The sequence below is a fragment of the Macrotis lagotis genome, chromosome X (genome assembly GCF_037893015.1).
Source record: "Macrotis lagotis isolate mMagLag1 chromosome X, bilby.v1.9.chrom.fasta, whole genome shotgun sequence".
Classification (NCBI taxonomy): Eukaryota; Metazoa; Chordata; class Mammalia; order Peramelemorphia; family Peramelidae; genus Macrotis; species Macrotis lagotis.
This window is the reverse complement of record NC_133666.1, coordinates 107,531,058-107,546,045: the sequence shown is the minus strand read 5'-3', so window position 1 is coordinate 107,546,045 and position 14,988 is coordinate 107,531,058. Positions and strand designations below refer to the sequence as shown.

The 14,988-nt window shown below is 33.1% G+C and overlaps 1 protein-coding gene across 3 annotated transcripts in view; it reads right to left on the bottom strand.

Annotated features, from left to right (window-relative positions):
* TRPM3 (transient receptor potential cation channel subfamily M member 3) overlaps nt 1-14,610 on the bottom strand; it is a 385,211-nt gene extending 370,601 nt beyond the window's left edge. For all 3 annotated transcript variants that reach the window (XM_074206394.1, XM_074206395.1, XM_074206392.1), the window contains exon 1: nt 14,524-14,610. In XM_074206394.1, the coding sequence (XP_074062495.1) occupies nt 14,524-14,526 (3 nt within the window). In that variant the 5' untranslated portion in view covers nt 14,527-14,610. The remainder of the gene's footprint in view (nt 1-14,523) is intronic.
* Between the last annotated feature and the right edge of the window lie 378 nt (nt 14,611-14,988).

Sequence of the window (14,988 nt, the reverse complement as noted above, 5' to 3'; positions counted from 1 at the left end):
CAGTGAGTGTGTTGAACTTGGAGTAGTAGAGAAAATACTGAACTTGGAGTTAAGAAGACATGGGGTCAATTACCATTTTAGGTTTCTCATAGTGATGTGACCTTGGGCTGGTCACCTCATCACTGTGTCTCAGTGTCCTCATCTGTAAAATATTGAGGGCCTTAAAATGAGAAAGTCTCAGTATCCTCATCTGTAAGATGAGCATTAAAATAACACAGGGTTATAATGAAGAACAAATGAAGTAATATACTTGGAATCCCTTGTAAACCTTAGAGTAATAAAGAACTGTGAATGAGTATGGTATAATTACTTAATCAATAAGGAATTGTTAAGTTCCTACATCAGGCAGTATTCTAAGCTTTGAAGATAAAAAGACAAAATGAAAATTTCACCTGACACCAAGGAGCTTACATTTAAATAGGGAAAATGAAATGTCCATATGATATTTATATCCTGACAAATAAGCTACAATATGTTGGTTAGGTGACATTACCATTAGATTGATTCATCATTAATTTAATGACTATTGTCAATCACTTTATTTTCCCTTGATTTACTCTTATCACATTCCTAGAGAGGCTATATCAAACTAGTTTTCAGATTCCCTATATCAACTCATAGCTCTCTCATTAAGTTCTTCATTTCCTATTTTCCAAAGTAACAATCTTTGAGTAAGATGTATCTTGGTTGCCATCGATGGGAAATATCTTACTAAATGACATTATAGTTCTTCCAATCATGCATGGTAAAGACAAAGTTAACAGGACACCAGGACTGGAGGACAGAGTTTTACTTTCATGAGGACACTAAAGGTATCTTTCTTGAATTTGCTAGCCTTCCCTATTTTGTTTCAGAACATCATGTGATGGCATTCCCTATCTACCCTAGTCTCTCCTCTGTTGCTCCAGTTTGAGGAAGACATGGTTGTTCTGCCTAAAGGCCACTATATGGCAGAATGATACAGCACTGGACCTGGAGTAAGGAAGATCTGAGTTCAAATCTAACCTCAGATTTGTTGTGACTCAAGGCAAGTCTTAACTCATTTTCCTTAATTATAAATGGGGACAATTATATAACTATATCCCAGGGTTGCTATGAAGATCAAATGAAATAATACTTGTTAGGTCCTTTGCACAGCACCTAATCCATAGTTCTCACTTAATAAATTCTTGTTTCTTATTTTCTTCTCCTTATCAAATTTAGTTCCTCTCATTATGCCCTTCTGACACCGAGTCAGAAGCCAGAGAAATTGGGTTCAAGTCCTACTCCTGATATGTATTACCTGTGTGATGTGAGGGAAATTGATAACCTCCCTTGGCTTCAGTTTCCCATTTATAAGTGAGTTGGACTGGGATGGCTTCTGGGGTTACTTCAAGCTCTAGAGCATGAACCTATGATCCACTGTCTCTTACTTTGCTGTTCAATCATTCCTCCTTCTTCCACTACTCTCTAGCTTGTTGCACAACCTGGGAATTGGAGGAGTAATCTAATACAATTGATACTTGGAAAAATAATTGACCTTACAATATGCTTAATGCATGGTCATCTAGAATTTTCTGGAAGACAACCTTTTTCTCTTAATTTTGTCTTAGGAATTTTTTTCTCATATTAAACCCAAATCTTCCTTTCTGTAATTTCCCATCCATTTTTCTTCCTCTGGGTACAGGCTGAAGAAATCTAATCTATCTTCCTCGTGCTAGGCCCGTAGATACTTGAAGACAGCCATGTTTTCCACAATAAATCTCATTTTTATTCTCTCCTTTACCACTGTTGCATTTATATAAGCCCAATACTCCTCCATTCTTTTCTCTATTCAAACATATCACCTACCCAGAATAAATAAAAATTCATATTTTCTAACACTTTTGCTATTGTTCATCAAACCTGAAAGACATTTCAATTCAATCCAAAAAGCATTTTTTATGTGCCTACCATATTTGACATACCATTCTAGTCAGCAGAGAAACAAATAAACCAACAAATGTGAGAAAAGCATTAAAAAAATCCTTCTAATCTCTGAACCTAATTCTTTCTACCAATTTATTTTTCAAGACCAAACTCAAGTACAGATCCCTACAAAAGCTACTACCAGAAAATCTGGAAAGAAATAGAATTCTTAAACCATTTGTCCCTCTTGTTTTACAATTTGTTTGATTTCATTAAGTTATATGTAATTGCCTCCATTTTTAGGCATAGAAATAAAATCTATATGTCCAGTATTCTACCACATCAATACCAAATCCAGAAATTCTTTTCATATGCAAATTATTCTCATTAATAAAGAATATTTATATTAAAAAGTTATTACCAGCTACATAAGTGTATGATCTCCATTGCTGAGTCTATAATGGTATCTTTATTCCTTTTAATGGCCTTTCATACAAATGCTCAATTATCTATACTTTTTTCCTTGCTGAACTGTTTATTTTGTGATAGTCAGATTTCCTCAAGTAGAGGAGGCAGGTAGATAGATAATTGCTAAAGGTCACATCGTTAATAAGCATGGAATAAGGATTTGAACTTCCTGTATCCAACGCCAATTGTGTATCCCCTGAACCATTAAACTCTCCATTAAAGAATATTTTAAGAGTAAATGATCTTATATGATTCCACAACACTATCATCTAGGTACTATGATAAATATGAAGATTTGTTATCTTCCTTTGAGTTCATTTTAAGCTCTTTTCCCCAGAGTCCTTTGGTATGTTGATAATTACTTTGCTGTCATTTCATCTATAATTTTTTGATAGTTATATCTAGATTACAGAATATATTTAAAAAAGTAAACTTATTGTATTAAAGATAATGTTGCTGTTTTGTTTTTATCTTTCTAGTCTTGTGCCTAAGAAAATAATTCATCATTTTTCCAACTGAATTAAACTGAATTATGAGCTAACTAGTTCTTGAATATAAGTCTTAGACTCTAATGACCATTTACAACACTGAAAAATACTACATTTATAGCATAGGAAATTATAACATGAATACCAGCCAGTCAAGTTATGTTAACATTAGAATATCATTAAGCTGTATCTTGGGGGTTGCTCATATTCACTAATTTATTTGCTCCATACATATTTCTAAATGTTTTCTATGTGCCTGATATCATTATATAGTTCTATCTCAAAGCACAATTACATATTAAAGAAAATAAGATATTTAAGTGGCTAAGTGTATATGATTGCATTTCTTTCTTTCTTTGGTGCTCCATATATTTGAATGATTTTTGTTATGTACTTCTTACCAAAATTCTGGAACCATCTTTGAGTAAATCCACAGTATTTCTTCATTGGAAGAAATTACTGTAGCAGAATTCAACTTTGGAAACCACAGACAAGCTTCCACCAAAATATCCAAATTAAGTTTAAATGACATATGAAGAATGCAATCTTCATTCAGAGAAAGAACTGATAAATAGATATGTACAGATTACTTCTACACAAATGTCTTGGCATACCTGTGTATATGCATATGATTTTATGTCTAATGGTAACTATTTTTAGGGCAGGGTTAGAGGAGTGGTAGTAAAAAATGTGGAAGAATAAATTTACAAGATTATCTTGGGTATTCAAAAAGAATAGCAAATTTTGGCTAGTGGATTTGTAGTTTCATATATAATCATCTTTTTTAGTGTACATTGTTATGGAAATTCTTATTTTATTGCATAAATATGTATTAATATAAAAATAAAAGGGAAAAATTTAAAAAGTAGTTGTTCATAAAAGTCCTTGAGGTGTAAATAGTTGTTTATCTTCCTTTGGTTCATTTTAGTCTTTGTTTATAATAAATTTGACTTTGATAATGTGTTGGCTATATCTTCAATTATACTTTTTTATGTTTATATCTAGACCACATGCTAGAATAGCCAAAATTATATTTTAATCAAAATTTGAAAATGAGTATAAAAAAGTATAGTAAACTAGAATTTTAAAAGAGAAATAAAATGTCTCTGTTCTTTAAAAGTCCTAGTAAATTATGCAAAATTCATATTCCTTTCAAATTTCCCAAAATAAATTTTTGGAGATTTTTTTGGTCTCTTGTTGTTTTGCTTTTACTCTGGGAAAATGTTACCAACTCAATGGAAAGCTGTTTTTAAAATTCTTTTCATTATATTAAACTTTTCTTTCTTTGATGAATACAGTAAGCACTTTATACAGTTTTCCTCTATGCTGGGAAAGGCATCAAAGGCTGTATCATTTCCTACATTTGTGGAGCTACATATTTAAGAAAAAAATACATTTAATTTAAATTATGACCAAACACAATCACTCTTTTAGAGAATTTTTGATCAGATGTTTTTCTTTTTTACTTATATCATCTTTCTATATACATATTGTTCTTTTTTAATCTTTTTCTTATTATTTTTCCAATTGTATGTAAAGATAATTTTCGAAATTCATGTTTTTGTAAGACTTTGAGTTTCAGATTGTTCTCTTTTCTTCTCTTCCCTCTCTTCTCCCCAAGACAGGAAGTGATCAGATATAGGTTATTCACATATATAGTGATTTCGTTATAGTTTCAATGCTCATGATAAGACCATGGAGGCAAACGTTAAAAGTGAAATAAAAATCTAAGGATTATTTTTATTACTTTTAGTTGTATAATTCCAGCTTCCTAACCTCTGTCAATGGAATGGAAATGGTCTGAGCTGTAAGGGAAAGCATATTAACCAGTATACTTTGTAGCTTTCAAAGCAAGTGTGTCCAACCTGTGACCCTCAAAACCAATTTATGAGGCATTATTACATGTTATTATTCAACTTATTTGCAATATGGGTTACACTGTAGTCATAAATAAATATTAAGTTCTATATGAGGCTACTGACAAGTTTTTGTTGGATGATTACACCCAAAGAGCAAAAAGATTGGATACCCCTGTTTCAAAGGAGTTATTTTAAAGCTTAAGAAACTAAACTATAGTACATACTAACTAAAGTAATAACTAGCAATTCGTACAGTAAGAGTTCCTAATGATCATAAACTGGCAAAGATAACAATAGAAAAATATGCCAAGTTACTGAGTAAAGGAACATGACCCTGGATTATGTTAAGATAATAAATATGAAAATAATAATATAATAAAATAATTTTCTAGAATTATTACTCTAAGGTTTGCAAAGCACAGTAAATATATTATTTCATTAGATTCTCACAATAATACTGTAAAGGTAGGTGCTATAATTATCTTTATTTTACAGTTGTGAAAACTGGGGCTTAGAGAACTTAAGTGACCTCCCTAGGTAATGCTACTAATTAGTAAATAGTTGAGGCAGGATTTGAATCTATGTCTTTATAATTTCAAAATGAGTGCAGTTCACTACACCTTGATGCCTTTATAGTGAAAAAAACAACACATTTTTTGGGGTGGGGGGAGGAGATGGGTTAGAATTACTGGTTATATAAGAAACTCCTTTTACTAAAATACACAGGCAACTTATGTAATTTTTAGTTAGCCTTCCCTTGCTATACCAAGATGTTAAGTGACTCTCCCCACATTACACACTCAACATATTATAGAAAAAGGCAAAATATGAACAAAGATTTTCTCTACCTATTATGCTGCATTGCTAATAAAATATACCCTAGAAGAATATTTGTGAAAACTGTCAAGAATACCAAAGTTTGATTCTGCTCCATAATTCTATAATCAGGAAAGCTAGTGACAAAAGATTCTAATTAGTTTTTTCAGCACTGATGGGACTTAACAATTACCTATCTCCCTAGGCATGGTATAGTAGTTGGGTCTCATGTCACTGTTAATTTGGTAGAATTTGAAGACAATCTGTGTAAAAACAACTCCATATATTCTCCATCCTCTCCCTTTGCCAATTTACAACTATAGTTCAATGTTTAAACTAATTTTGTTAAGTGAAGTAGAATTTATTAAATTTAATATTTACTGTAACTCAACAATCATATTATTCCCAAATGAAATTTATATTATACAAGAAAAAACAATTTTTTTACTGTAAGTTTAATGTTCAGTGTATTAAACCATAATGCAAACAGCTACCACAATTCTAAGGCAATAAGGATTCAACTTTGACACAATAATTAATACTTTGTAACCTCAAGTGTGAAGGGACCAGAGATATCTAAAAGATATAAAAAGAAATAAGAAACTCACACTCATCCAACATGCACATACTAGCAGTGGAAAATCTGAAAGGAAAAATTCAGATGATTTACAAAAATGTAAATAAACACCAGTCCTTTAACTGGGTCACATTTCCTCATTCACTATTAAGAGCAATGGGAAGAGCTAATAAGTGAGAGTACCAGTGTCTACTTCTGATCATTCAAATGTACTATCTTCATCTTTATTTCTCAATATTGGGCTGTAAGTGTTGGAAAACACTGACAGTAGCACTATATGGTGGTGCAGATAGTGACACCTCAGGGCCAAAATGATTTGGATAACATGCACAATGTCTGAGGGCATAGATATGGAAGTCATTTTAGGAGACTCCCCTTTAGCAGTGTCAGCCTCAAAATTTCCAAATTCATTAAAATTTATTAAGCACCTACTATGTTGTCAAGTGCTAATTTTCATTAGGATCTTTCTAATTTTCAGAAACCAAGCAATTTCTGACTTCTTTGTCATCTTAAGAACAACTTTGCCATGTAATTTGAGAGAGACTTCGATTGAGTCTCCTCTTGCCAGGAGTCAGCATGGATTAGATAAAGAGCAATGGAGTCCTATATCCTGTACAATTTGTACAACCTTTGCTAGACCAAATACTTTTCTTCTGTCATAGTTTTTCCTATTTTACATCAAGGTTTCTTCCTCAGTGGCTGAGATAAAGAAAAAGGAATGTTGAGGGGCTGTTGATGGGGGCAAAGGCAGCTGTTTGAACTGTAGCCATAATTGAAGATATTGCCCGCAAAAAACAGAGGATTCATGTCTCATGAAACAGATTATGTGGTTATCATTTTTAATAAGAAAGAATAATGGTTACCTTTTATAAGAAAGAATGATAACTCAAAAATAAGAGTTTATATCTTTAATCAATCATATATCATGTAATTTTATAATATAAACACTTATATGTCAGACACTTTGCTAGTCACTAAGATACAGAGACAAAAATGAAACAAGCTCTAACACTATTAGGTTTTTTCCAAATTCCTTCCATTCATTTTTATGAAATTCTGAGTTTTGATTTTTCTCCCTTCCCTCCCCTATCTACTTCCTAAATGGTAAGCAATTTGATATATGTTACATGTGTGCAATCATTTAAAACATATTTCCATATTTGTGCTAGTGGATCTTATATATTTTAAATTTATTTCTAAATATGTACATATTTATTTATAAATAGGTGTGTAAAGTGCTGTGGGCTTACAAAAATAAAGGATATTAAAGGAGAAAAAATAATTGCTCTTAGAGTCATGGGCCCATGAATTTAGAGTTGGAAAGAACCTCAGAAATCATCAAGAAAGGTCCTGAATTTTATAGATAAAGAAACTAAGGTCCAGTGAAGTTGTGACTTGTCCAAGGTTATAGAGGTAGTAAAACTTTTGGATGCATAACTCTGCTAAGGAATTGTGTGTGTGTGTGTGTGTGTGTGTGTGTGTGTGTGTGTGCATGCTGGCATGCATGCACAGGCATGCACACACACATCCATTAGCTCAGCCATAGCTATGTAGATTACTTGAACTATAAGAGTCATATTCCAGTTCAAAACTGAATTATACAAATGAGGAAACTGATGATCAGATAATTTAAATGATTTGCTTAAGGTCATCCCTAACTCTCTTAGCATATCTCTGAATAAGCCTAATCAAGTATCAACCTCGGATCCCTGCCACCATTCTTCATCTTCAATCCTACATATGTGATGCTGAGAAGACAAGAAAGCAACTGGAATAAAAGGACAAAATCCATTCAATATTAACAAACTGTCTATGGACATAGCGCCCATCCAATTTACCAGTCTTAAATCTGGGGAAAATTAGCATGTCTCTATAAAGATCAAAGAATTCTTTCTGTTTGTTATATTCTCAGGAAAATATAGAGGGAAGGCTAAGTATTCACTTGGCTTCTCTGATTCCTCAAAAGACAGAATAAATTTTTCTCTTTCTACTTGCTGGTCTGAGACTAGGCTAGGAAGTCATAGGCCTACAAAAATTGCTTATGGACAGCTTGTCAATGACCGAAGTGATGAACTCTTTTTAATAAAATTATTTATTTTATTTTTCTAATTATATTCAAAGGTAGTTTTTCAACATTCATTCATTTTCAAGTTTATGAGGCCCAATCTACCACCTTCCCTTCCCTCCCTATGGCAGTGAACAGCCTGGTAAAAGTTCCATATTATTTTCATTGTAAAAGAGGAATTAGAACTAAGGTGGGGAAATCCATGAGAATGAAAGGGAAAAAAAACATAAAAGAATTTAAGAAAGTGAACAGAGTATGCTTTGCTCTGTATTCAGTCTACTTAGCTTTTTTTCTCTGGATTTAGATGTCATTTTCCATAACAGATCTCTCAGGATTATCCTTGATCACTGAACTACTGAAAAGAGCTGCATCTCTTATAGTTGATCTTCTCATAATGTGGTTAATATGTACAATGTTCTCTTCATTATGCTTACTTTACTTAGCATCAGTTTGTGCAAGTCTCCATGCTTCTTTGAAGTCCAACTGTTCATGATTTCTTAAAAAACAATGGATTATTATACTACGATCATTTATATTCATTTATATCCTTTATTCACTTTTCTCCTTGAACTAATTACTGAATGTTGCTTATACAGATTTACCAAAGGAACTGGTCAGTAAAAATTATGCTTTATCTTGAATTTTTGGCAGCAAAAGGGCTCTAAAAGTTTGGTTTGTTGGGTATGGATACTCAATAGAAATTCCCATCCTATTGACATATGACATAGCTAGGTGGAAGAGAATGGTAAACTGGCAAATATTTGGTTTGTAGAATATGATTCTATGGTTTCTGGAAATGCACTTGGAACTAAACACCACTCTATCACTTGCTTATGAGAAAGCCCTCTTTTATAATAAGAAAAGAAAGTGAATGAATTTAACTCAACAAATTTTACTAAGTTCTTAAATATGTGCCATGAAATATACTTTTAAAAATCACATGAAAACAAAAGGCATTATTTCATTTTGGCCTTTGTAGTTTTTTCTGTGACCACAGCATCTATTACAATAGTATGTAGTAGGTGCTTAATAAATGCTAAACTGATTTAATGTATGAGGCATGAATGTAATATGATTGACTTAAATTTTTTAAACAAGCATTTTTTGAAATCAAATAGGTCAAAAATAAGGGAGAAGCTATATATGTATTTCAATTAAACTTCCATTCATCAATATATTTTTTCAGCTCCTCTTCCGGAATTGCCTTTCATCATCCTTATCTTTCTTATTCTTTAGAATATTCTGGATAATGGAATATTTTCATCTGTGAAAGACGAATTTAAGTGATGGGAACAATTTAGAATTTATTTGAAAGTTATTCTGGTGAACCAGGTCACTGATCACACTGGAAAATGTATCTTTTGGAAACAAAGGAGATGTATACACACATTTGTGTATGTACAATACATATGCATAAATACATGTGAATGTATCTTGTTTAATTGTTGTATCTCAACAAATATATATGTACACACACATATTCAGAGGCAGTATTATGAAGTAGATAGGGAGTTACCCTTGTTGTCAAGAAGAGCTAGGTTCACTTTCTCACAATCTATCTTTGCCTCATGATGCTTAGATTACCCTGAGTAAGTCCTTTATGGTCTCAGTGCTGCAGGCAACTCTGGAAGGCAGAATAGTTGTCCATCAGCATTAGTAGAAGGAGTTTTTTCCTTAAGACTTCCCTAACCCAATGAAATCACAGGATTAGACCATAAAATTGTTTAAATATATCCTGGATGCTGATCAATTGGAGAATGACTAAACAAGTTGTGGTATATGACTGCAATGGAATACTATTGCAAAATGATGAACAGAATGGTTGAAGAATAACCTGGAAAGACTAATATGAACAGATACAAAGTAAAGTAAGAAGAGACAAGAGAACAATATACATAATAATGTAATATTATTACTGATCAACTATGAAATACTTAGCTGCTTTGATAAAGACAATTATCCAATGATGCAAGACAATTCCAAAGGACCCAAGATGAAAAATGCTATCTCCAGAGAGAGAGAGAGAAAGAGAGAGAGAGAGAGGAGAGAGAGAGAGAGAGAGAGAGATCTGATTAATTTTGAGAGCAGATTAAGCATTCCTTTCTCTTTTTCTTTGTGCTTCTTACTTTTTATGATTCTTTTTGGAAAATGGTTAATATGAAAATATGTTGTAGATGATTATAGGAAAAAGAGGCTTGACAGGAAAGGAGAGAATTTATAACTAAAAGATACACATTATGAAATATGTAATTGGAACTATTTAACCGAATAAATAATATAATTTGAAAAATCCTTAGACATTTTGACTTGTAAATGGAATCTAAAGAAAAAAAAACTCATTTCAAAACATTTTGAGTAATTGCTACATTATTGAAGCACATGTAAAGCAAGGGATTTTAACCTTTTTATGTCTTGACAGCTTTATGAAACATGTGGCTAACTCCTCAGAAAAAATTATTTTTAGACACAAAATAAAATGCATAGGGTACAAATTGTACTGAAATACAGTTATCAAAACATTAAAAAATTCGTAAACTATGAGTTAAGAAAGTACATGAGAACAATAATTCTGAAATATTTGTGTAAAAGAAAAATCCATCATTACTTTGGAGTCAGAGTATATAAAGGAGAGACATTAACTGCTGACAGCATAATTTATCAAAAATATTTGTCATGAATCTGGTATGCTATAGTATGTATAGACTTGACAATCAGCAGGCATTTATTCTGGGGCTTGAAAATGATAGTGCCTATCTAACACTGTCCCTGGAGAGCTGATGTGTGAGTCACCTTGCACTGAGCATATTAAAAAAATTGCTGTGTTAGCTAGTTTTCACCTTTGGGAGTTTGTTTATGAAAAATGATTATAACATCCCCTTTTAATGCACTATTCTAGGAGAGCTGAGTAGAGTTAAAATCTGTTTTGAACTATAAATAAAGATGAAGGAATGGATGTATCTTGACCTACTTTTTTAAAAGGAAAAGGCCAACAGCACATCTTTGAATTAGAATAGTGTACTGATAAACGTTCACTCCACTTGGTGCTGCATGTACAAAGCCTATTTGGCAAAGATACACAATAGTAAATTTTTCTTGTGACAGATAGAAGGAGCTGAGTCTTCTGTCATGCAAATCAATCAACAAATATTTATTAAGCATTTACTATGTACCAAGTCCTATACTAATTCCTGGAGATATAAAAACATGAATGGACTTTTTTGTCCACTCTTCCTTCATGGAGTTTATAGTCAAATAGGGGAAATAATAGTGTGAAATGAATAAGAAGCAGTTTGCTCAGAGTCACACAGCTCTCTATTCCCTATCTCTATGCCTGCTCTACTACTCAAATATATCCTAAATAGATGCTGAGGGAGATGGGCAAGATTTCATGCAGAAGGTGATACTTGAATAGGATTTTAAAGATGGAGGATTCATGGAAGTAGAGGTGAAGAGAAGGTGAGTTCTAAGAATGAAGAGAGTAGACCCAAAGGTATGAAGATGGAAGATAAGAATAAAGAAGCCAGTAAATAGTCCACTATGAATAGATCACAGATTATAAGGAAAGATATAATGTATGAAGCCTGGGTGAAAGATAGGCAACATATTGGAAAAAATACTGGGTTTGGAATCAGGAAGATTCATTTTCCTTAGCTCAAATCTGGTCTCATATATGTATTAAGTATGCAACCCTGGACAAGTCACTTAACCCTATTTGCCTCAGTTTTCTCATCTGTAAAATGAGTTAGAGAAGGAATTGACAAACCACTTCAGTTTCTCTGCCAAGAAACTGCCAATTAGGATCATGAAGAGTCAGGTACAACTTATCAAAAAAAACATAAAATGTAAAAGGGATGGAAAAGAAGGAAGGGGTCAAATTTAAATATCTAATAGAGGCGTTAAATTTGTAGTGGACGATGAATTATAGTATAAAAGAAGAACCCTGGATAAGGTAGCAGAGACCTATATGACTAAGTAAGTCTTTCTGGGCCTCAATTTTCTTACATTTAAAATGAGGGGCCTAGACTATATTAAGGAAGAGAGGTGTTATGCATCATAGAACACTGGACCTGGAGTCAGGAACACTTAAGTTCAAATTTAGTCTTAGACACTAATGCATTGCGTCACTCTGGGCAAGTCACTTAACCTTCTTTGCCTCAGGTTCCTCATCTGTAAAATGAACTAGAGAAGGAAATGAAACTCCAAATGGTGTCATGGAGAGTTGGCCATGACTGAAAAATGACTGAACAAAAACAACAGACTGGATGATATTTAAATCCTTCATCTGTTTACTGAAATGTTGCAGAGTTGATGGTAAAAGCAATAGTTTGGGGAGGCTAGGTGGTGCAGTGGATAGAGCACTGACCCTGGAGTCAGGAGCACCTGAGTTCAAATCCTGCCTCAGACACTTAATTACCTAGCTGTATGGCCTTGGGCAAGTCACTTAACCCCATTTGCCTTGCAAAAATAAAAAAAAATAAAAGCAATAATTCATTATGCAATTTCAAAATATAATTAGTGTAACATGACTTGTTCTTTTGCTTTGTGATATGCTTTTTCAAGAATTATGTTTTTCATTGTTAGTGGAGCTGTGAACTCATCCAACTTTTCTGGAGAGCAATTTGGAATTATGCCCAAAGAGCAACAAAAATGTGCATACCCTTTGATCCAACAATACCACTACTGGGTATATACCCTGAAGAGATTATGAAAAAGGGTAAAAGCATCACTTGTACAAAAATATTCATAGCAGCCCTGTTTGTAGTGGCAAAGAATTGGAAATTGAGTGAATGTCCTTCAATTGGGGGAAATGGCTTAACAAACTATGGTATATGTATGTCATGGGACACTATTGTTCTATTAGAAACCAGGAGGGATAGGAATTCAGGGAAGCCTGGAGGGATTTTCATGAACTGATGCTGAGTGAGATTAGGAGAACCAGAAAAAAACATTGTATACCCTAATAAGCAACATGGGGGTGATGATCAACCTTGATGGACTTGTTCATTCCATCAGTGCAACAACCAGGGACAATTTTGGGGTATCTGAGATGGAGAATATCATCTGTATCCAGAGAAAGAATTATGGAATTTGAACAAAGACCAGAGACTATTACCTTCAATTTAGGGAAAAAAACCTGTTATCTTATTATGTAATTTTGCTATCTCATACTTTATTTTTCTTCCTTAAGGATATTATTTCTCTCTCATCACATTCTACTAAGATCAATGTATACTACTGAAACAATGTAAAAACTAACAGAATACCTTCTGTGGGGGATGGAGAGAGGGAAGCAAGAATGGGGGAAAAACTGTAAAACTCAAAATAAATAAAATCTTTCTAAAAATCAAATTCTGTTTTTCTCCAAATTCAGAAAACTTTTAAGTAACTCAGTACAAAATTATTTAAAAAGCTGCACCCAGAAACAAACCATATGATTGTGGTCACAGATGAACTCTGTTGCCAGAATGGAGTGCATTTCTATTTTCCAAGGTAGCAGAATACTATTTACTGTCAGCAAATATAATCAACTAAATGGTAAGAGTTGGGACCATGATTTAAGCTTCGGTTATGATCATTCAAAGGACCTTAGATTTCTTTTAAAATTTCCCTTTCAGAAAAAAAAATCTCATATGGCAAACTCCTACTGGAAAATATTGAGCAGAGCTACTGTGAAGAGCCATTAGAAGAGGGATAGACATGATTGGTTCATTTGTCCCCTAACAAGTGAAATGTTAAAGAAATTAAGTGAAGAATTGGAATCTTCTACATCCATTGGAGTCTTACATTCCAATATCCTTAGATATTATCATCATTGTGAGGTAATGTGAAGAACACTGTTCTTAGAATTGGAAGACCGGGGTTCAAATTTCAAATTTGGCACTAGGTATATTCTTTGAAACATACAGACATCCTGCAATGGATGGATTTATTGATCTCTGAGGGCATGAGTTTCAATCTTGACTCTATCATGAACCTTCTGAGTGACACTGAGATCATCACTTATTCTCAGTTTTCTTTCCTCTATACAATGAAAAGAGTAGACTTGATGGTCACTAAGTTTCCTTCCCATTCTAAAGCTAGGATCTTAACTCACTTGGCCACTCTGAGCCTCAGTTTCCCCATATGAAAAATGTGAATCGTAATATTTACTCTACCTATGCCATAAGACTGTTATAAGAAAATAATTTTGTTAATCTTAAAACAATTTATAAAGGTCTGCTATTACTTATTCTTTATCAAGATAAGAAAATGAGATTTCTTGATTTTCTAGACTTTTCAAGTAGATGTTAATGTGAGTGGTGGGGGGATAGAAAGGATGAAATTTGATAGTTATAGAAGCATTATTTAGTACTTTTAGATTACCATGGCTTTATTGGAGTGTCCTCCTCCTTGGAACTCAATTGTCCCAAAAGCATCTGTTGGGCTGAGTTGTGTATGCTTGCTGATGGACCATTTCTCAGACTGGATGTCATTTCGAGAGAGTCGGCTTTCATTTTTCTCATTCTGAATAACGGAGATACTTGGTGTGAGTCCAACGTGTTGGCCTATTAGACGTCCACAGCAACACCTATGACACAAAAAAAACTCAAATTGTCTAACTTTCTATGGACATGCATGTTACAAAACTTGTTGGACACATTTCAGATATGTGGGAGACCCTGTCAGATTGCTGTCTTTTGGAAAACTGAAGAGCAACGCTCAATCTAAAAAGTTTTTTGTTGAAGTTAAGCATATCAAATTTGTAACAGATAAAATTATGAACTAAAGGGAGATTCAAAAAAAACTAGCAATAAATTATTTCCCATTTCCCCCTTATTTTAAATACAT